Consider the following 23,862-nt stretch of genomic DNA (forward strand, 5'->3'; position numbering starts at 1 on the left):
TGAGATTGTTCGTATTATAATACATGCTCTACTAAATATATTTAAATATAATTGTAAATGAAAAAATCTGGGACCGGTCATTTTGACCGGCGGTGGTCGGCTTAGTGTTAATGCCACGTGTACTACACCGTATCAATTATTTTGAATGAAATACCCTGCGTAGACTGAGAGAGGCGATCGATTCTGCATCGAATAATCGAACACACTTTTCCAAGATTTATTAGGGTCACACCCCACAAAGCTTCCCTCTTTCTCAACACATTTATCAATGACATTTGCTTACGTCCTCTCGTGCATTTTTAAAGACGCCCATTCGATGCTGCAAGTCAATAACATTTATCAACGAGATTCGCTTACATTCTTCCAATCCATTTTTAAGGACTCCCACCCGACGCTACGAGTGAACAACATTTTCCGTTCCGAGCTTCACACCGCGTATCAAAGGATTACGCTACCGCGACGCGTATTAGCGAACTGCCAATCGCGTCGAGGCACCGCAGGAAAATCGGGGCGACAGTTTTGCACCAAAGCGGCAAAGCGGCGAGGGTCGGGCAAACAATTTCAAAGCCGCGGCACAACTCGCGGCCGCGGCTTTGCGAAAGTTTCGCGGCTCGGAGCTGGTTCGTTTTCAAACAGGTCGCTCGAGCGGACCAGCGTTAGAGCCGAAAGCTCGGCAAAAGCTCCGACGAAAGCGTTTCGACGTCGGTAGAGGCGCGAAACGAGACGGATTACGGCGATTAAGCTGGTGTCGCGGGTTGCGGGGAGAAGAATCCGCGGCCATCGCAGAGTTACGGGAATCGGGAATCGGGAACGGGATAACGGGGACAGGAAGAGGGACGTGACGAATCGGCCGCGCGAGATAATCGACCGATCCATTACGATGAAACATTAATGAGCGGAGCGCGAGCGAATCAACAAGCCGATGGACACGCTGCGGGGACACTCGCCGCGGCGTATACAAATCAAGATAATGGGGAATATTTCACGGTAATGTAACGGGTGGCTGAATCGTATAGGTCTCCCAGGGGTGGTTCGGCGCACGAGGCCGTCATCTGTATCAATAGAGAGCCACCGGAATGCTGCCGGTCTCTTTCCGCCACCGCGCCCTGTTGCATAATGCCGGGAACGCAATGGGTATCGATAAGTCACTCCTCCCTTTCTCTCTCTCTTCTTTTCTCGAGATGTCCCTCTCTCTTTCACTCTCACTCTCTCTTTGTTTTCCGAGAGAAACTGCCGGAGATGAAGCCAAGATTCACGGCGCGAAGGCACTCGAGGGCAGCGGGGAGATAGAGAAAGGAAAAACGGAGGAAATGTGCACCCTGCGGTCGATATTAAAGCCGCTCGTCCACGAAACCAACGTGTTCGCTGCTCCCGCGGGACTCCTCTGTCCCTATACCTTCCACCAAGAACCCCGGGTCCGTCTAGACCCGCGTCTCCAACTGCCAACCCGTCGGAATTCTCGTTCGACGAAGCTCGAACCATCGGGGACCAGCTGTGAATCGACTACGATCTCTAAAATCAACCCTTCTGCTGTGTTGATCTAAATATCTTCAGCCTGCTCTCCTAAAACTATACAGGGTGTTTCGTAAATGGTGGGCAAAACTTTGGGAATAGATTCCTAATGCTTAGAGAAGAAAACATAGGTCCGGAAGAGATTGGTTTCTGAGTTATTCAAGTTTTTGTGCCACAATTCTCGTCATATCGTCGTAACCCCTTGTCCTGCAACAACGAGTGAGACTCGTGGTAAGAAATTTGGGCCAAAAATAATAAGCACGAGCTCGACTCGTGGCCTGACTCCTGACCGACCGACCTTGTTTATTGTGGCCCGAGCAATCGGGAGTTAGCGGATAGAACTAGGGTTTAAAGTCCCGTTGAAAGGCATCAACAATGTTTTTGAAGTAATCGCCGGTCTCTGTTTACGTTGTCGAGGTGTACTATTCTTGTTTACAATTTACACTTCATTTGGGAGCGTGTTCGGAACTCATTGAGACGATGAGCTGAGGCATGTATCGAGACAGGAGGAGGACGTTTCGAACATTTCCTCTAAGACGATGTGAATTGCGGCACAACAACTTTAATCACTCAGAAGCTAATCATTTCCGGACCTATGTTAACACTAAAGTAACTGATACATGTTGTCTTATAAAAATGACGAGATTGAATTTATTTGGATTTTGTGCGGTTCGTATTATAATACATGCTCTACTTTTATCAGAATACAATTGCTTGAACTGAACTCCATCAGGATTTGAACGATCTAAATCTAAAATGTCTAAAATCTAAATTTGTATTACAATAACTAAAATGACTTTGATTTTGTGGGATCTTTTGCGGGTAATTGTTCGGCTGTCGACGTATCAACCCCTTGCACTACGATTTATTTTACGGTTTCAGTGACTATAACTTTTTTGTAATTCGTAAATTCCTTTTAAAAAAAAGGAGAAAATTTACATCTATTGTATGTCTATATGTTCTTCAATAGCTGTACATCAACAACGCCAAAATAGAATTCTATGTCAGTTTCAAGGAAATTAATAACATACATATTTATTAGACTCTGTTCAGAATCTTCGTCACGAGTATGATTAGATATTGTAGGACAAGGGGCTAATGCAAACGGGCAAATACATGTTTCGGTCAAATTGTACTTGCAGTTTCACTTTCGTGAGGATTCTACGAAAAGGTCTTCAATTACCGTAGATTGGACACTTCTAAGCTGCGAGAAATGGTCGTAGAGTCTACGATGCCGGTCGAGCCGACTCCAAAATGTAGATAGACGACTGCCGGGTTGATTGGTGGCGCTACAAGCTAGCAAGCCTTCCGGACTTTGTTATTCAGATTCTTGGAGATCGCCCGAAACTTCCGAAACTGCATAGCAAGCCGGAATGCCAGTGTACTGTCCAGAAATTCCAGTATATGATGTCTGCAGGTGGTAAAGCGATGTTTAAGCTGCCACCGATCTTCCTGGTTCTACTTTATTTGCGCGGCGTTGCCCGTGCAATTATTCCACGACCGTGCCCCGTCGTTCGTCTTGTCGGCTGACGCCGAACTTCTTTGTTCTGGTCACGAAAGCCCGGACAGACGTTCCGTTGGCCGGTTGCTCGGAACATCGTTCGTTACACGCGAGTTACGTTTTCTTTTCCGAGATGTTTCTCGCTTCTATAGCCGGGCCGGTGGAAATTATGCACAGCGTTTCGTCGAACTTTCAATTGTTCTCAGCGAGTTCTGGCCCCGATTCCCGCGACAATTCGCGACGCGACACAGAAACCGTCGAACACCCCGACGCAAGTTTCCCAAAAATCGCTGAACACGAAAGATTCAAATTTAATCATCAAGTCGTCGCTATTTCCGAATCCGAGCTATAAATCGACTACAATAAGCTTGGTTTGACGAATTCTATACCGGGGAATCTTCGTAAAGTTATTGACCGGAGTTGTCCGCGCATCGGCGAACAAAGCGTGCCTTCAGAAGATGCAAGCGCTCTGCTCGCTTTCGCTGGGATTCCGACAATGGTTCTCGAACTTTGATCGGCGACGCACTTCTGGAACTTCGAACAAGGAATTCCCGTGACAGGGGGTGCGTCGTATGGATCGCGGTGCTGTGTCAGTGAAACAGAGACGAGGCGGGGGATGAGGAATAGCGGAGAAAAAGCGCGGTCGTCGAAGCGACGAAAATACCCGCGGAGGAGCCTTCAATTTCCAATATTCGTTGAATGTGCGTGAAAGGGCGTCACGAATGCTCAATCAGAAGGCTCGGCGTTGAAGTCCTCAATATCCTTTCCGCTCCCGCGGAGGCGTGGGAGGGGTAGAAAGAGGTGAAAGAAGAGCGGAGGTGAGAGAAGCGAGGCGAAGTTAACATCCGTTTCATCCGTAAATAGGTCTGAAAACGTTGGAAAGGAGTTTCCCCCTGGATCGGAGGTGGTCTCGCGCTTGTTGCCGGGAGAGGAGAGAAAGAGAGAGAGAGAGAGAGAGAGAGAGAGAGAGAGAAAGAGAGAGAGAGAGAGAGAGAGAGAGAGAGAGAAGCAGGCTTTTGAAATCCGCGCAGCGGAAGGCCCGTCTGTTTGCTCGGAGGCCCTCCATTCACGCCGCCGTCGGCAGCGAATCAATATTGATACGGACTTTATATGTGGGACGCGGCGCTGTGCACACCGTTCCGATGGAATGCAATATTAATAGGACGGCCCGAACAATATCCCTACCCGGTACCTGTGTACACGCGTGTACGTGCGCCGGTGTTTGCGAGCTCGGCCCGCACCGGCCCGCCCAGGCCCGAGCACGCTGTCATCCTCACAGATAACGAGGTGTCGCGTTCGCGCCGCCACGCGATTGTTCGTAATTTCCAGGCGATCCGTCGTTGCTCCGCAATTTAAGCCCGAGCCAGGTGTCACGGATGGATAGGCGACCGCATTATACCGACTCAGCCATCGGAACGCCTAACACCGCCACGATCGCTATCCAAAAGATCTCGCCTCTATCCTGTTCACTGCTCGCGGGTCCAACGAGAGCTTGGAACATTTCCCCGGCCTAAAACACGCCATTCAATTAACCATCCCATCGATATAACTCCCGTAAGCTGTCTAGCTTGATATCTAATGCGATACTCAAACTTAATTCTAATCATTGAATTATTAACTTGTACCGAGCTGTTTTTGCTCAACTCCGCATTCTATTTGATGGTCTGGCTGAAGGCTAATGTATTATCAATCGAGAAGAATTTAGTTTGGATGCAATGAACTTTTCAACACTCTTTGAATCCTCTCGAACGGCTAACACTAAACCTACCAAGTCCTAAAAGCGACCGAAACATAATTTATTCTGTAGCTGGCTCGATGAGCTACTGGTAACTAACTATCGCGACTCTTTAGAAGCTGACCGCTGTGCGTCAAATTAATGGAGGACAGCTATTTTTTGTTTGGAACGTATATTTTACACTGTTCACAATCAAGCAATTACAAAGCGAGTGGTTAGAAGTGTATCGCAGATCGTTCGAAGCGGCGCGGCGGATCGATACGAATGTTCTACTTGTATTGACGAGAGTCGAAAGACAGATACAAAACGGAGTGGATGAGCTTAGAATTGCTTATGTCGAAGGGACTGAGCTAACTAACTTATTTGAGAAACTGGCTTTTATATTCCTTGATCATGATTGACTATTAATTTTTTATATAATTGCAATCATATAAAAATAAATTTGTATCGTCATTTTGTGGAAGTTGTTCATCTACTAATTCATTCCGCAATAAATTGACCATTATCCACGTTTAATTATAGTAAAAATAACTTTTTTTAAGGACCGGTCATTTTGACCACTCACGGTAGGAATAGGTATACAAGAAGTGTCGGTAGATTTAGTATTAATAAGCCGTTTCGAAGAATGCCAGGAAGAGGCACTTTAGAAATTCCGTTGAGGACGGAACATATTCAGATTCGAAAAACTGAATTTATTCTGATATTGTGCGATTTTTACTGCAATACCTGCTGGAACAAAGAAATTTATAAAATCATTTCCCATGGAAGCACACTTGTAATTTCAGTAAGCGTAAATGAAAAAATATGAAACTGGTCATTTGATCGATGGTAGGGTCATTGTTGAAGAGAAGTGTTCCGAATGCGCATTTTAAATTGACGATTAGAGCAATGGTTAGCGAAGGGTCAAAGAGAAAATACCGTTCCTGCACATTTTAAACTAGCAGGAAGATGCTGCTCCATACATAAAAATAAAACTGAGCATACTCCATGCGTAAAGAGGTGCTCAGCGGAAGGAAGGATATAGATCATTATTATTGATAATATCGACTCGCAGGCTCGCGGGATATGCACCGAGATCGTCTGGGAGGGGGGGGGGGCGAAGGCCGTTCCTCCGGAGGATTATGAAGTTGATACGAAATATGCAGGAACGCCGGGCCAAGTTAGGGCCGACAGTAAATTAGAAATTCTAAGGAAGATTAAGACGAGGCTCTCGTCCAGCCTCGGCCTGGAGAAAGCCTAGCCCCGGATCTATGCAAAACGGCCAGAGGAAAGATACGCGGGCATAAGGGACCGAATGGCCGACTATGCGAAATGCTCTCTCTCCGCTCGCGGCGACGGCTGAAGATTGCATCAACTTCTTCGCGGCACTTCGACGGGCGGCATTTTCGTCGGAGAGCGTAATGCTTCTCGGCTTTAATACCGCGCGGACCTCCGGCCCTCGTAATTTATTCCTCGGAAACGGTACGACCCGTCTGCTACCGTTCTACGGATTCTTACGTGTATTATTCCCGCTCGGATGTCGCAGCCTGCTATTGTTAGCGTTCGTCGAAATGCGCGTGTCCTTATTCCGCGAGTTATGCCGCGGGAGTGTCACCCTGACCGTTCCAAGGACGCTGCGTTTTGTCGGCACAAACTTCGACGCGAAAATTTAGAAACGTGGAAAACGCGGAATGCATTGTCATTCTTTGCGGCCGAGCATCGAAGACAGCTTTTGTATTCACTGGTTGCGTGATCATGTCTTGCCAGTCACTGTACGAAGAAATTCTTTTTTTATTGTCGATTTTTCTCCATTACAGTAGATACGTAATGAATACAAATTTTCTTTCGCCCTCGCAGGGAGTTACTAATGATACAAAAGTTGTAATTGGTAGGTGTATACATTTACGCCAAAAGTGAGTCTAATTTCAAACTGTAAAGAGTAAAAAGATTTAACAATATCCAAACATTTCGTACCATTCAATAAAACCACTGAAGAGGGAAATAAATTCGTACTTGGTTCCTACGTCTTGCAGTTAATGCAAACAATTTTTATTTCGCACGAAGATACACAGAAAGAAATCGTAGAAAAATAACTTAAAAGCAAGTAGCACGATTGATGTATTGTTTCGAACACAATCACATTATCACCGAATCTGCTCCTTAATTGCGGTCTGTGAGAGTCAGAAAATTTTTTATTCTGAAAGGAGGACGGTACAGCTGTATTTAATATGTAGGAAGAAGATTTCAATAGGGCTGGTGTTGCTTCACCGGTGGTGGCGTCGTAGCATATTATCTTGAAAGAAAGTGTCGAAACATCGCGATTGGAACGAAGAAGTAAGAGTACATAAAAGATCATGCCCAGGGGGAAATAGGGGATCGGTAGAAAATAGAGGATCGGGCTACAATAAAGAAGCAGACTATCCCTGTTCCAGTAGGAAGGTAAAAGCTCTTAACACTTTTCAACACCCTCAATTTTCCGGGAACGGCGCGTCCGTGTTGGAACGCGAGTAACAGCGCCGTTTAGGGAACGCTTCGATTTTCGATTTTCCGCGCGGCGGCGAAGTTTATTCAAAGCCGCGGGCGTTATTGGACAATAGAATTCATACAGTTGTTTCCGGTTGGCGCGTCTCCGTGAATCGACATTAATCGGGCCGCTTTGGCCGCGATCAAAGGGAGAAAACAATCGGAACGAGCAGGAAAGCGAGGAGGCGACGAAACACGTCGATCGGGGCGCGCGGGTCCGATCCGCTCGCTGTATTTACCGATTCCCCGTTTAACTAGGTGTTTTCGGGGGTTGGGAATAAAACCGTAGCAACGGAAGGCGGGGAGAGGGGGGGGGAGAGAGAGAAAGCGGAGAGGTGAGGTGAAGGGAGGCCAGACAAAAACGTCGAAATATGGAGGCGAACACTGTGGAGACGGCCGTATAATTTCCGAGCGCGCGCGGCTCGCCGAATTCTCGTCAACGCGTCGCAACGTTTCATTCGCCGGCTCGCCACCCTCACGCACACGTGCGCGCCAGCCTTTCCGTTCCCACCCTTCTCGCCCTTCTGCGCCTGTAGTTTGTCTGCATTAACGCGCGACGAGGCTCGCCCGTGGAAAACGCGAAGGAACCGCAGAAAAATCTCGCGGAGAACAGTTTTCCGCCAGAGGGTTTCGCGCTCGTTAGCGACGACGCGGGACTTTAGTCCCAGTAATCGGTTGACTGCGGATCTTTATGCGGGATTAAAATTTGATGTATCGATAAACAGGAACTGCATCGACGTCTGTTTCTTCTGTTAACCCTTTACGGTCCGACGTATTTTCTCTCTTCTAGTTCTGAACTTGCCGATCCTTTTATCGCTAATTGACTATGGCTGTCTGACTGACTGATTCTTTTTGACTGGCGTTGAGGAGTTGGCCCCCTTTTTTATAAGATGGCCAGTCCTTTGTTTTTCGAAGATGCTGGCTCAGGAGTTCGTGTCTCCTGACTAGTCAGCTGTGTGTCGACAGGATCCTTTTATCGCTAGTTCTGAACTTGCCAATAAAACTGCACCTCTATCCAGCCTAACAATAACGAAACTGTTAGCGACCGAGTCCACAGCGTCGAGAAATCGGCCGAGTAGATTTCAGCAGCTCCGATTACGCTTCATTTTCATTTCCATGTCTCGAGCACCTTTGACCGTCCATCTCGCGAATCATATATCTCGCGTCCCCTCATTTTTTCCCCGTTATTTTCATGAAACGAGCGGAGTGGCGTGCGCGGACGGGGCGGCCGAACCTTCCGGGAAATCGTATCGCGCCGGAAACGCCGCGAGTGCTGTTAATTTTTTTACGAGGCTGTTACTCGTTAATGCCCTTTGAAGAGGCATTAAAGAGCGCGCGATACGGCGGATAGTCGGCCCGCGGTTCTCCCCGGAACCCTTCTCGCTATCTCCAGCAACGGTTGCCCCCCGCCGCGCTCCTCCCCGCGTCTCTCGGCAACAGAGCGTCGGGTTCAACTATTTCCGTGGCGCGACCGTGAACAAGGAATGTAGGCTCTTGTCACGCGACGAAAGGTCAACTCTCGGAGCACGTGGGCAATTTCCAGGGGAGCCCTCGGCCACGAGCATCGATCGGAGAGGGCGAACGCTCGCGAATGCCTGCGAACGCGCGAATAAGCGAATTCGCGAACCCGGACACCCGACCCCCGGTTTCCCGACGATCGACCGTAATTGCGTGCGCTCCGCCGAGACCAGGAAATGAGGGATATGCCGTCGACCTTGAGCGAGAATAAGCGAGAATCAGGGAGAATCGCTGCGAACGCGCCGAGCAGATATTGTGCACGCTGCCTTTCGCGAGGATTGCGAAGCATCTGAAATTAATATAAACTTGAAGATCCCTGTAAAATCAAGTTTAAATTATTATAGAAATCTCAGCTGTACGAATTAATTGCAACTTTATTTTTCACTGGTCTCCCACGTACCAACAAAAAATTGTTTATTAGGATCCTGTGTGTGCATCTTTTGCGGCAGTACAATCCTTTTTACATTCATTGTTCGTTTACTGCCGTAGAAGATACATGTACACAGCCTCTCTTCAACAATTCTTTGGTTGCGGTTACGGCAGTCTACTATAGTGTAATCCATTAACACTTTCGTTACCGAGATCCTCTTAATAGGATTCTTAATGACTGTGCTAGATCTGAAAGCAGCTTAATAGTCTCGTTTTAAGTATTAGTAATCTCAGAGGAAATTAGTGGATTATATTACACAAGGTGACTCGTTGGTTTATACATAGATCAAATTGCTGTTGCTATGGAATAATTCATGAGAAATCCACAATTGATGCTGAACCGTTGAGAAAGAAACATATTTGTAGTAATACTTGAGTATTTGGATCTGGATACATACCTCAGAAAGAGAAGTACAAAATTGACTGTGAATCGTAAATTAGTCCAACGTGGACATTGCGAACCGAGCCGAATTCGGCTACTCTCTTCTCTCGCCTTTGATTTCGAAAGGATTATCGAATAACTGTCGATGGATAAAACACGCAACGCCCGGTTTAATAGAGTTTCTCTTAAAATGCGGCACGAGTGCCACTGCATCGAACTCGATGAGACTAATTGGAATAGAAAATTCCTTTTTCGACTTACACCGGAAACTCGTAACGAACAAAAGCAACGTAGTGATTTTTCGGGGAGCGGATTCGGCGCATCTCTCGGAGGAATAAATCTGAAAAAGCGTGCAGCGAGGTTTCCCACAGGCAACGATACCGTGTAGAAGATAATCCAATCTCCATTCGTTCATATTTAGCCGGGTCGGGGCGACTTGGCTCGGCGCGGCGCAGCGCGGTGGTAACAAGCGCGCGAACAAAGAAGTTCGAGCGGTTGACTAACGAACGAAGAGGTACCGTGGAAGTTTCCCATCGGATGCGTTGTTATTAAACATTACGCGGGAACTTGGTAATTAGGGCCGCTCGTAAGGAGCCGCGCCCGCTCTTTCTTGCAAATAACCCTTCGCGAATTCGAAACTTAAACCACAGCCGAAACTGGCACCGAAGGCTGAAGCTGAAGATACTGCGCTGGCAATCGCAATCGAAGTTGAAGAGACTGCTCTGACAATCGCAGTTGAAATCGAAGCTGAAGCTGAAGAAATTGCGCTGGCAATCGCAATCGAAATTGAAGAGATTGCGCTGGCAATCGCAATCGAAATTGAAGAGATTGCGCTGGCAATCGCAATTGAAGCTGAATAGAATGCGTTTACTAACGCAGATGAAGCTAAAGGGAATGCGTTTGCAATTGCAGTTGAAGCTGAAGATAATGTGCTGGTAATCGCAGCTGAAGCTGAATAAACTGCGCTGGTAATCGCAGTTGAAATCGAAGCTGAAGCTGAAGAGACTGCACCGGTAATCGCAGCTGAAGCTGAAGAGACTGCGCCGGTGATCGCAATTGAAGCTGAAGCCGAAGCTGAAGCTGAAGAAATTGCGCTGGCAATCGCAATCGAAATTGAAGAGATTGGGCTGGCAATCGAAATTGAAGAGATTGCGCTGGCAATCGCAATTAAAGCTGAATAGAATGCGTTTACTAACGCAGATGAAGCTAAAGGGAGTGCGTTTGCAATTGCAGTTGAAGCTGAAGATAATGTGCTGGTAATCGCAGCTGAAGCTGAAGAAACTGCGCTGGTAATCGCAGTTGAAGCTGAAGGGACTGCGCCGGTGATCGCAATTGAAGCTGAAGAGAGGTAATCGCAGTTAAAATTGAAGCCGCAGCTGAAGCAGAAGGGAGTGCATTGGCAATCGCGGTTGAAGCTGCCGCAGATTGCGCCGGTAATCGCGGTCAAAGTTTCAGGTTCGTCTGAAGCGACTGTGCTCGTAATCACAGCGAACGAATCCGGCCTCGAGCGAGCGTTGTAAACAAACGTTACGTCAATCAGGACAACGATCCGAGAGTGATGCAAGCGAACGCGTAACGGGGTTCGGCTCGGAGGCGCGATACGAAGCCGATAAGAAGCCTCGAGACCGCCTCTCACCGAGCTCGCGTCAGCTGATTTTACAACTGCGAGGCGGCAACGGGTCTCGTTAGAGCAGAAACCGTGTAACGAGCCGGAGAACGACCGCGGATAGAGTTCCCGGTGGTTCGAGGAACGAGAGAGAGAGAGAGAGAGAGAGACCAGCCACGTAATCGCCATCGAGCGCGACTCGATGACCTCTAACCCTACGTTGGCTCTTTGGCTCCCACTTCGCCACGGAATTCCATTCTTCCAGGCACGGAGTACCGTTTCACTCTATAAATCCTGGAATCCTCGCTACCTAAGCGATCCAGAGCTCTCGAAAATCCACCGCGATCTTCAGAGGGCAAATTTCAGCGGCACGAACTTCTCAATTTTCACGCTTTCATTTAACGTTTCTGCACAGTTCAGACTTTCGGCGTCAAAGCTGCTTTGATCACACACGATTATCAAACTGTTAGCGCTTTAGCTACCGGAAGCCTGTTACTAGGATTTTCCTTAACTACGGGTGTGTATAACAAACAAGAACTGGTGCAATTTAAAACAGTAGAAAGATTAAAAGAATTTAAGAATGCCAATATATTATTTCCAACTTATTAAGATTATTAAAAAGAATCTTCTACACTCAGTGGGTCTCGTGGAATAAATTGGCCGAAAAACTGATGAGCCTGTAGAGGTATAAAGATGGACGATCTATGGACCTCTGAGAAGAATTTTGCAGGAAACTTGATAAGCAGAGGTTCGGATGAACTTATAGAGGCGTAAAGAGGGATTTACGGGTCTCGGCGACCGAATCTGCAGAAAAATTGATAAGCATGAGTTCGGATGAACGGAATCTGGCGAAACGTCCGTCGTTCGAGAGCAGGTTCGCGCCTTAACGACGGGAAGAGGCTCACGGCGTAAAACAACGGGGCATAAACGATACCTGGCGGAGACTCCTTGTCTGGTAAGTGATTCAATTCCGTTTAAGAGGCACGAGGGGGTTTTGAAGAACCAAAGAGACCATTCCCCCGCACCCCATACACCGTCGGCTATGTGCCTTATCTGGGGTAGCCGCGTTAAATCGTGACGCGTGACTGTGCATACTAAAGACGTATGTACCTAAGCGCCGCTTTTTCCCCTCCCCTTACCCTCCTCTCTATATGCCTCCTCGTTCCCCGACACGGTTGACCCTTCTGCAATTCATTTGACGTATGTCGAGCGTCGAATAAAACCGCCCGCGAACGATATAAATCGTTCTTGGATCGCAACGAGGACCGGTTCCAACATCGCTTTCGATCCGAATAGCACGTGCGCGCGCGCGCACGCGATCGCGATCGCCAAGGAGAACGGGGGAATGGGCTAAAGCCCGCTCCACGCTGCCGTATATTCCGCCTCGTATCGCGAATGGCGGCTCTTTCAACTATTTCACTCGCCATATTCAATTTTATTCGCGATCGATACCGTGATTCGTCGAGATCCTCCTTTTTCCCCATGCTCCTTCTTCCACTCTTTTCATACGATCTTGATATTGATTCCGACTCCTACTCTCTCTCTCTCTCTCTCACTCTCTCTCACTCTCTCTCTCTCTCTCTCTCAAATTCCTACTCCATCAGCTACGATCTCCTCTTCCTCTCCATTCTGGATAGCACAATGTGCGAACGAGCCCGAGGCCTCATCCTTCGACTACTTTATACACGCTAATCAAGTCGTGCAGCGATCGCGAAAACCGCCACGGTAGACGTTACGTAATATATTCGTAGACGGCGGATCTTTATGCAAAATAAAAATTGTCTGCATCAATTGCAGCATCCAAAAGCTCCGTAGACTTACATTCCATTTTTAAATAACTTCAGTCAGCTGAAAATGATGCAAACACATTTTTCCCTACTTAAAATGTTCTTGTTTAGCATTCGATCTACTCGTTATTTGTCACGAATTCATAAAATCCGCAGACTAGTGATAAACATATTGCAGACAATACTGAGCATGACAGATAAAAGATAGACAGATTCGCCACCGACGTGCACGATTCCGTAGTTTGCACGAAACTAATCAAATTAATTTTAGGCGTGTTATTATTCGAAACCAGAAAATCGTCTTAATTTTTCGCGGAGAAGGTACGTTGCATTTGACAACATATTTTGAAGTTGCGAGTTGCGACGAGCGTGTTACGCAGTGCGTATTGTCTAAGCGGATAGCACTCGATGTCTACAGACACTGTACGCAACCGAGGGATCAATATTAGTAAGGCTACGTCCTAATTTAATGTCGCACTGCGTTAAACCGTCGCGTCGCGTCGCGACACGCGTAGTCACTTTAGCCGAAACCACAGAGTGCGCTTCGTTTCTTGTCGCGTCGGTCAATCGGGCAGACAAGAACGATTCCGTCGCAGCGACATTCAAGTGGAGCACAGTATAACGACTCTCGAGCGTCGATTTTTGCTGGACGGATAGAGAGTTCCAGAATAGTCCCGTCATATTTTCGCAGGAAAATAATGGCGGCACTGTTCGCTCGGACAGCGAGCGCGAACCGTGAACAGGTCGGCGAAGGAAAAAGGGCTTTGTCCTGGAATTTGTAGACTGCAGGATTGCCGGGGGAGATCGTATCGGCGCCGGTCGTTGATAAACAGAAATTTCCTGCGGAGCGGAATCGCAATCGAGAACTGGGAAAGGGATCCGATATAGCGTTTTCCGACGAAGCCGCTGACGCACAGAATCCCAGCAGCAGTAGCAGCAGCGGAGTTGGAAATCCGGAAATCGGTCGCGCTCCGGCTCCGGATGAATTTTCCGCAGGAAGGGGCAGCGATTCCGGGCGACCCGGCTCGTTTCACGGAAGCCCTCCGCTCGATCGTCGAACACGAGCTAACGCGGAAAACAGAATGGTTATCGGGCAGCGGCGGCGCGGCCGTTTCGCCGGCGGCACGGAACGGGATCGCTTATTGGTTTAGTCACGGATCGTTTGACGCGATTGGTCCCCGCGGACTCGCCGGAAAATATGGGTCGAGACAGACCGGAGAGACGAGCCATCTCGTGTCCCCGCTGCTGCTGCCTTTTTTTACAGACCGATGCCGATGCAACGGTAACGCAATTTTCCGGACACGCACCGAACCCGGAGCGATTCCCACCCCGTGAATTTCGGCGGGAGCAAGAGTCCAAGCTGATTTTGTAGTTACAACTTTCCGAAGCAGAAACCAATTAATAACGGGTAGTTTCGATCCCTTGCGGACAAGGATTTTTTAAAATACTGAAGATATTTCTCTTGGAGAACCGGCCCACTTGTATACACGGATAATAGAATACAATTAACCCTTGAGTAACCAACTAGGTACCCGGGTACAATTTCTCAATGTTCCCCTAAAAATATTACAAAACTGGTCTGAATAACCACCCTTTGTTCACTATTGTACCGATTTATTGTCTCGAAATGAGTTTGAACAGACGGCGGCTCCTGAATAGGGATCAGCTGTCCCGTCTGATCATGGCTAACCAATTCTACTTTGCGCGAGTACTAGAACCCGAAGCGTGAAATGAAAGATTGCTGTTTCTTTTTGGTTCTTATTTTTACATGTAGAACCGTCTCGTGGGACACTTGTCCTGACATATCCTAAGTGAATCAAACATGAACAGTTTACATGCATTGAACGCGAGTCAACAACCAACTCATTTCCAAAACTGACTGTCAATAGTGATCCAATTTAATGTTCAAAATACAAATGTCCCAATTTTCCGAACAGCGGAGAATCATTAACCGTAACAACTGTTAAAGTAAAACGTTAGACCTTTTACCGTACCCTGTGGAAAACCCCGCAACCTAAGGTTATTGGGAAATACCTGATTCCCCTTCATTTTATCGAAGGTCGTCCTCCCTTCAGGTATGAAGGTACGCACCGCCGCCCTCGCGTTTGGGCATTAGTTCTAACTCCGACAACGGCTTCTTACGATTAAATAGATTTCTTTCACCGTCTTCCTGTATAATTACTTCCGCATAACCCCTCAGCAACAACAACTTCCAACTCCCCTCGATGTCTCACCAACATTGAGCTGTGAATCTATCAGTATTGGTGAGCCTAGAGCAGTACCGGAAACAGAGGGCGAAAAAGAATCTCCGAGACGTTGGAATTCGTCGAAAAGCTGGACGAAGGCCTGCGAAGGAGGGACAAGGATGGCACGAGAAGGTAAACAAAACTCACCTTCTCGCGAAGCATGTCCCGCACCCTGGTGGCCTGGCTTCTGCTTCTGTGTAGCTCGAGTTGGAGCTCGAGGCACCTCTCCTGCCAATTAAGATCCTCCACGGCGGTCGAGTATCCATCGAAGCTCTTGGACGAGCCGTAAGCGGGCCTGCTCTCGAGCTTCTCCTTCTTGGCGTCCGAGCTCGCGGCTGCGGTGCTCCTCTGCTGCTCGAGGAACACTCTGTTCTCCGCGAACACTCTCGCCGGGTTTGGTGAACACTCGGGCTGCCTGCCGGAGAACGAGTACGCGCGATCGTAGTGTTGCTGTGTTGTTCTTTGGGGAGAAGGTCCCGGGTCGAAATTGGACCTGGCCCTGGCAAGTCCTAGGACGTGCTCCTTATCGTACCCAGCAACGGAGGAGCCGTCGAAATCAGTCTGGGCGGCGAACGTCCGTTTATCGGCGTACTCGACGTGTCCCGACGGCTCCGAAGTAAAATCGTAGGGGCTGCACTTCGGCGGTTTGGTTTCTCGAAGCTCGACGTACCCGGCGCTCCTCGCCGCCTCCGTGAACGCCTTGTTCTCCTTCTGGAACAGCAGATTGGGCACGTTCACGTAAGGCGAGTCCCTCGTGTGCACCGGCGGCTGAAGGCTGCTGCTCGAGGCGACCTGATGGCCCCCGGAAGGGGCCTGATGCCCGTGCTGACTACTGGCGCCAGTGCTGCCGCTGTTGTTCGCGTGTCTGGGCCTCGGCGGAGGCGCCGGGGCCTGTCGGAACTGCCGTGGCCACAGCCGAGGGCTCTCGGCTCCGCTCGGCAGCCCACGCCCCGCCTCCGACGGCCTGCGACCGCCCGAATCGGACGCTGGCCCCGCCTGCACCATCGTGCCCGACGCCTCGTGCGCACGGACCCCCAACCGGGGGCTGCACGGCGCCGAACTCGAGCCGAAATCCGTCGCGAGCCGAGCGATCGGGTCCAGGATCTGCGACAGTCGCCGAGCCGGCGAGCCCCGGACCTCCTCCATCCTGACTCGGCGAGCGGGCTGTCTGCGTCTGTCCTCCTCCGTGGTGGAAGCCGCCCGAGGCGAGCCCTCAATGCATCGCTCGACGACCCCGTACACTGTCCCTCGTGTTACTACCTCCTCCTCTTCTTCTTCCTCTTCTTCCTCGTCCTCCGCCTCCTCCGCCGCCTCCTCCACCACCTCCTCCGCCTCTTCCTTGGCTCCGCCTCGAGGGATCACGTTGAAACGCGACAAGGAACTGGCGTCGCGGCCATCTCGGGGCGATTGCGATCTCACGCGGTCCTGCGGGCATCCTCGATCACATCCTCGCGGCTCACCTGCGACCTGAAACACCGACAAACCTTCCTATTAGAGTCTACGATTTTCCACGAGCGCCGCTGGGACACCGTCTACACGGAATCCGTGAACCGTGTACTCGCGAATTAAATACTTGTGCTCCGAATCATTCTCTATGTAACGGCACTATTTTCTTTTGGCGCTATTTACTTCTATAGCGTTCGTATAATCACTCTTCTTCAGACGTTAATAGCTCAATCTAAGGCGATCCATATACAACACTGTTTATTGTAAAGATGAATAAACACTGAACCTAGCATTATAACTGATATTCGAACAGTCACGTTTCTCTGTTCAGTTCAGATAATCGAGGTTCCACCGAACAATAATAATTCTGATAGAGAAACTAACTTTTAAAACGTATATTAGCGTGGGTCCAAAGGACCCAGGGTCAGCCACGTACATCGTCATCCAACTGTCCAGCGATCAACAAATTCCAATTTATCAACTTCCCAGCTTGTCTTGCAATCTAATCTCACACTCGGTTCTGCAGTATCGGAAGATGCACGCACGGGCGCAAGAAGCCGTGGAACTCGGAAGCACTCGGAAACGGATTAACGGGACTAGTCTCTGTTCGCGGGTAATCGTCCGTGTGTCTCGTCCGTCCAAGTTCGAATCAGCCGGTATCCAATTTGCGTCGTCGTATTAACAGGACACGTAATCGTCGCTGTCGCGGACAGGTAGCCGTCGCGTTTCTCTCGAGCCTGTGCAACGACGACGACGACGACGACGTCGTAGCTCGTAGCTGGAGAGTGACGCGATTCGGTTAGCAGCACGGTCGAGCTGACTCGATTTAATCGTTCCTGGGGAAGACGGTTCTCGCGACTCGATTCCCGGACAGCGGGTAGCGACTTTCACTTGGTCTCATTCGCGGGCCAAGTTGACGAGGTTAGAGCAGGAAATGGAAGGCAGATATTAACTCGCGGCGAGTGTTTGCACTACTAAATTGAAAGCTGTAACTCTTTGGGGTGTCTCTCCGAGCGGCGCCTCCTCTCCTCTCCTCTCTCTCTCTCTCTCTCTCTCTCCTACCGCCTCGAGCCCTCTTTCATTTCCTCGCCGCGCTTCTTCGGTCGACTTGCGCCGACTTGTGACGAGGCGTAAAGAGAGCAGAGAGAGACGGAAGGAGAGAGAGAGAGAGAGAGAGACACGGTGAAAAAGAGGGACACGAAGAAGAAGGGAGGTTCGAAAGCACAGAGACCCGCGGGAACGACAACGACCGCGGCGAAGGAGGACGAAGACGCCGGCCGACGTCGACGTCGACGCAGGGCTACAAAGTTTATTTTAAGGTCGACACTAAAAGGGGCCAAATGAAAAACCGGATGGAGGGGTGGGCCGCCGCCGCGCAACCTCCCGTTCTGCAATTACCGCGAGCGAAACGTTTGCCGTCTCTCGCAAACAGTCCAGCCCAGGCCACCGAAAGAGAACGGACCACGATCGCGCACACTGCGAACTATGAAATTGAGCTGGCTTCTCCTCTCCGTTCGTCCCTTTGACGAGCAATTTGTTTGAGTGACGCTCAACGACGTTCAGGGACGGGACACTCTTTCCCGGAGTTTCTCGTTTGCCGACGCTGTAAAAGGATTGCGACACACGTCCTGCAGGACGGACTTCCGACTTCTGTGTGTCTTGATCTGGAAGAGTGGAGAGTGTTTATTCGCGAAGTCTGCTCGATCTTCCGCGAGACTAACCGAGGTTTTTTCGTTGAAGACGTACTTCGTTGTACGCCATTGTTTTCGCACAATGTCGCAGATAGATCGCTCTCGGTCGATTATCTGAGAGGAACGTCTTTAGTCTGCAACACCATAGCCAAGTCAGAGCAGGATAATTCTTTCTAACCCTTTAATTTGATCAGTTGTAATACGTATGGTTATACAAGTGACACGCATCGATCGATTCTGTTTAAACGCACATGGTAAATTAAATGCACTTGGCACCGTTGATGCAGCTAACCGAGCAAGTCTATTCTCGACGGAGAGAGGGAGCAAATCGCGACAAGATCAATTATCGACTGAACTGCGAAAATAAATAAGCGAGCACAGCTTGGCGGCAGACTGTGAAACGAATTCCGAACGGTTCGACGGAATAACCATGCAGACGGCACTCGAGCGATAGGATCGGTCGGCTCGCGAGTCAAATAACAAATAACGAGGGGCTTCTGGTGTTCGGGGATGCGTGAGAACTCGTAATCACCGTCTATTCACTTAAGATAGCCAGTCGATTCACGAACCCGATACCGCGGGAGCCACGTAACCAACATACGTAAGCGAACACCGGCTCCCGGTGAATACGCCGAATCAAGCTCCGGGCTGCTTCAGACGCGCCGATATTTCAGAAATGAAGTCTTAACCCGTTTAACGTCCAATAGACCTGCTGGACCATCGCTGAAAGCGATACTAGATCCCCTGTCTGAATTTTGCTCGATATGCACCGTTGCACCGTTCAGACAGTTGATGCATTCATGATCCTGTGCTTTCATACTTGGTGTGCCGCGTATCCCAGAGAAGGTAGACGGAATTATTTGTCCAGATTTGTAAATCCACTTTTGCGTTAGTGCACCGAGTGTAGCAAATTTAATTATGTCTGCAAAATGCCAGAAGAGTGGACGAGTATTTTTTATTTCATTCAAGTAGTATGATCCCATGGAATTTTTAAAGCTGTTGCACGGACGGGCAACTTGTTAAGATGAAGCAAAGATGACAATCAATGAAGGGCTATGTTTAACTCAATATATAGTAACTTCTTTTTATTTATTAAGTTCTTCAAAACCCCTACGTTATTATTACATTAAAATATTATTAAATGCATAGCTTACAATCTTTGAGGAAGAAGTGACTTCACTCTTATATGTCCTCTTATATGTCTCTTATGTGTTGGGAAGGTTTGCATTCACAAATTGGCCCGATTGGTGCAAAAGGATTAACATTCTGTTCGTCGGCGCAGCCTGGCTTCCGTTCCAGCACAATTTCGTCACAGACGATGAAACCTCGTCAGGGATTCCGTCGTTCGGGCGCCACGAGATATTCCGAGCGGATTTATCACCGGTTGCCTGGCATTCTGTCTCAGTGGGCCAGCTCGGAAGTAAACATTACGCGTATCCTTGCGCATCATGTTCGAGTTTCATGCGCGCCAAGGACGATGCAGCAGGTCGTCGCCAATTTCCCCGGCCCCTTAAGCGGGAAACGAGTCGTCCTAACGAGTGCAGAGCCGTTAGGACGCGCCGAGTGTCGCGACGAATCACCTAGACTGTGTCCATTTACAAAAATTGAAACAATGCAATTAGAGTTCGAACTGGTTGTCGATAGTCGAACCTTCGCGTACGTTTTTTTCATTTGTTAACGTTTCGAAATTCTTTTAATATTCCCACTGTTTCAAATCGCATCCATACGTTTTCGTCGTAAATGCATATGTGTCCACTTATGACAAAACTGAGTACAGTGAATTCTCGATATATGTCAACAACACGGGTCTTGTAAAACACGTGTCCAAGGATTTCGAGGGGGAGAGAGGGGGGCAGTCTTCTCTTTAAATATTTCCAAAACCAGATAAAAAAGAGTATCCTACAAAAATTGCTGGTCTTTTTACGTACAATAAGATCCCGTAATAAAAAATATAGGTTTTCATTTGAAAAAACAAAGTTGACCTTCAAGTGACCTTGACCCAAGTAAAAAACTGATATTGTCCCCCTCTTTCCCCCTCGAAATCCTTGGACGCGTGTTCTACACTTTCTTAATATCTTTCATACTTTTCGAGATATTCAGTTGGAAAGTTTTCAAATAAATTCGAAACAGTAGAGAGACTGAGAGAACTGAAATTTTTATCCCGCCTAGATATCCTCGGTCCAGTCAAGACAAAGCTCAGAACAGTGTTGCAAACTCGCATTCAAAATTGTGTATTGTCGATGAATTATCGGTGAGCAGAACGCGAATCAGTAGAATAAGTAACAATTGGTCCGCCTCGCGACTCAGAGCCAGAAAGGGTAAATCCTTGCGGCAGATTTCGATCCCGATTCATTGCGGCGCGCTCATTCATTCTTGCTCACTTTCACTCACCTTCACTCGCTCGATCATTCAATCATACTTCCTTTCTCTTTCCCTCTCCGTGCGGGCGCGTTTACAGCCGTTCCAGCGGCGGGGAGCTCGCTCGCTCGCTCACACTTTTATTACGGATCGGTTTTTACACGATTTCCATGGAAGAGGCCCGTGTCTCGATCGCTCGTAAAACTCGCTCGAGGATTTTTCGAATACACATATTCGGGGTGATTTTCCCGCACGACGTCGGCGTCGAGGTGCAATATCGGTCCGATTATTAGAAGACAATCGACCGGTTAGGGGCTCTTTCGAAGCCCGGGTCACGCCGTCGTAAAACCGAGCTTCCCAAACCGAAAGTTTCCCACCAGCGGGGAAACGGGTCGCGAAAAGTTTCGCGAAGTCCAGCAGAATCGGGACCAGTGGCCGATCGACCAACTTTTCCCGGGATAGGAATTTCCTGGCCGCTCACGTCGAACGATTCCTCGCGCGATTTATATTCCGCTGCTTCGCAGGACGATTGAAACTTCCCTCTGGCCCGGCCAACTTCCACCGAACAAGTATCTCTTTGATTCCGTGAAACGCCGGCGGCCCTGCGTTCCGCTCGCGGAAACAAACCGTGCTCGCTGCCCGAAACGAGACCGGGAGACTCGTAATTACACTGCTCCCCCGAACGAACCCACCTTCGCGAAAATCTGACGTTTCTGTTTTCGAAAATACGCCAGCGTGCGAAATTAAAGCAGCACTGCGTGTTCATCGATAATGTTCGTCTATTATATTTAACCCTTTGGAATCGAAGCAATTTTGATTCCGCGATCGAGACATTTCTTTCAGCCTAGAGCATCTTCATTCTAGGTAATCTTTTTTATAGTATGCACATGAAATTCAACCGGAAGCACTTGAATTTTTAACAATCTATAGAATACCGACGAATTTAATAATATAAAAACTGTTTTGAACATTGCAATTTTTTTGCACGTACATCCCCGCTCATAAAACTCATAATATATTCTGAGCTCATTAACTACATGATATAAATATCCTCATGTGTTCAGTAATAATTACAACTTCAATATAATAATTCATTTAAAATGATGAAATATCCACCCCAATCATCAGATTTGAACTCCATAGAATGGGATGAACCGGGACAGACAGGTACGGAACTTTTTCCCTACTTCGAGAACACATTTATGGAATATTTTGGAACGAGATTGGAATGATATAACAACAGAAAGTATGGAAAAATTGATCACGCGGATGCCAAGAATAGTGGAAACTGTAATAAAGAAACGTGGCGAGCTTTTCGATGAAAAGAAAATATAAATACTTTTACTTCTTGGTAAGATTTTTGATATATGACTGCAGCGTCCTTTCCTTGACATGTGAACCTTGAACCTCTCGTTTTGACAGAGTTGAATACAAACATGATCACTGTCTCAAGACTTACGAGCAGGAGTGTACATCGGAAAATAGTTCGCGGGGAAGGGTCCCGTATGAAAATTCAGTCCCCGTGGGCTCGCAGCCCGATATTTTACCGGTCATGGTCTGGGTTAGGTTTCTTCGTGCACGCCCTTTCTACCCGCAATTAGCATCCCCGATGTATTCGCGCCACGTATCCGCGGGATAGTTTCTTCGCACGCGACTCCAACCGAACACGTTCTACTCTTTTCTTTGGTGCGTGCGCGCGCGTGTGTGCGTACGCGTGTGTGTGTGCGAACGGCCGGCGAAATTGCACGGGAAGCAACACGAAGGGACGGATAGAATGAGAAATAGAAACATCTTTGACGGCCGAGGAATGCCAGGCGACTCGCGACGCCAACTTTGTCCTGGAAATTCGTCTGTTTGCGTTCCTCATCCCCGGTACCCGATCAAACTTGCTAACACTTATCTACGGGGTGCTTGATAACGATCGCGTATACCGGTAATCTACGATCCAGGTCGAGGAGAATGGAATCTATGCTGGAATTTACGTTCCTCGGATATTTTTATCGGCCAGGCGATATTTTACCGCAGTGACAAATGAATGCAGCCCGATTAACGACCGGTGCAACGCCCGTTTTCTACCTGGTTGCTTTAATTATGTGGGGAATCGAGTAGCATGCGAATTGCGCTGTAAAATGCGAAGTCCGAGACGAATGTTTTATCGCACGGTAATCGGTCAACATTCATTCGTCCAACGGACGGTGGAAACCGGACAATGTGAAAATGCTTTAACAGAACAAGGCGCGGTAGCAAATTAATGTGGACGTAGTTTTATCTATGGGCTGCTGGGTAACGATGGCTATGACATTGATCTACGATCCTGACGAAAAAGATAGAGCCTGTGTTAGATAGTAACACGTAATCCTCCTCCCAATATCTTTGTTGCTCAGACCCGCTCAACTGGAGATTGCGTCTCTTAACACTTGGATGCCGGGACCCGGGTCTATTCTGACCTAGTACGTGCAACTGGGTGCAATAAAAAGACCAACGGACCTAGACAAGATATCATCTAAATAGAGTCAAATATTTTCATCTGAACAATCATCGAAACCATCCGCGTGTTAACCCTCCATCTGCAACCTTATTTTTATCAACTCTGTCTGCATACTGGGTCGTTTATATTCACGGCTGATTTGTTTCTTGTTCCAGGCTTTAAAAATCTAAAAGATTCTAAAAGAAATAAATACAGTGATTTCTCTATATACAGTCGGACAGAAAAATGTTTCTTACCCAAGTTAATCAGTATTTAACCGACAAGAAATTGCAATATTTTAAATTTTTAAAAAATCGATTTTCAACAAGAAATCAAGGTCGCTGTCATATCTTTTAATGGAACAGGGTATTTTTGACTTCATAATAATGTAGGCGACGTCGCGACGAATTCAACGACCTGCTATACAATGACTTTCAGATGACCTTGAAAGAAAATATCGCCATGAATCAATTGCCAGAATATTTGAAATATTTCGACCTGTACGTAATAGCAACGCCTCGCATTTAGAGGTAAACAAATGAACGTAAACCTTGCGAATGCTCATTTCCTCAACGTTTGTGTCGCAAGATCTGTTAGCTCATTACGTGAAACTGTGAGATACTTTATAACAATGAACCGGTACGCTAATGGTAAATTTGGTTTTTCGTGAGTTAAGCTCTGA

General features: G+C 48.0%; 1 protein-coding gene across 10 annotated transcripts in view; it reads right to left on the reverse strand.

Moving 5' to 3' along the window:
• LOC143365523 (uncharacterized protein CG43867) overlaps positions 1 to 23,862 on the reverse strand; it is a 199,992-nt gene that overhangs the window by 160,974 nt on the left and 15,156 nt on the right. For all 10 annotated transcript variants that reach the window (XM_076805768.1, XM_076805772.1, XM_076805767.1 and 7 more), the window contains exon 2: positions 15,366 to 16,685. In XM_076805768.1, the coding sequence (XP_076661883.1) occupies positions 15,366 to 16,364 (999 nt within the window). In that variant the 5' untranslated portion in view covers positions 16,365 to 16,685. The remainder of the gene's footprint in view (positions 1 to 15,365; positions 16,686 to 23,862) is intronic.

Source organism: Halictus rubicundus, chromosome 2 (assembly GCF_050948215.1).
Source record: "Halictus rubicundus isolate RS-2024b chromosome 2, iyHalRubi1_principal, whole genome shotgun sequence".
NCBI classification, from domain to species: domain Eukaryota; kingdom Metazoa; phylum Arthropoda; class Insecta; order Hymenoptera; family Halictidae; genus Halictus; species Halictus rubicundus.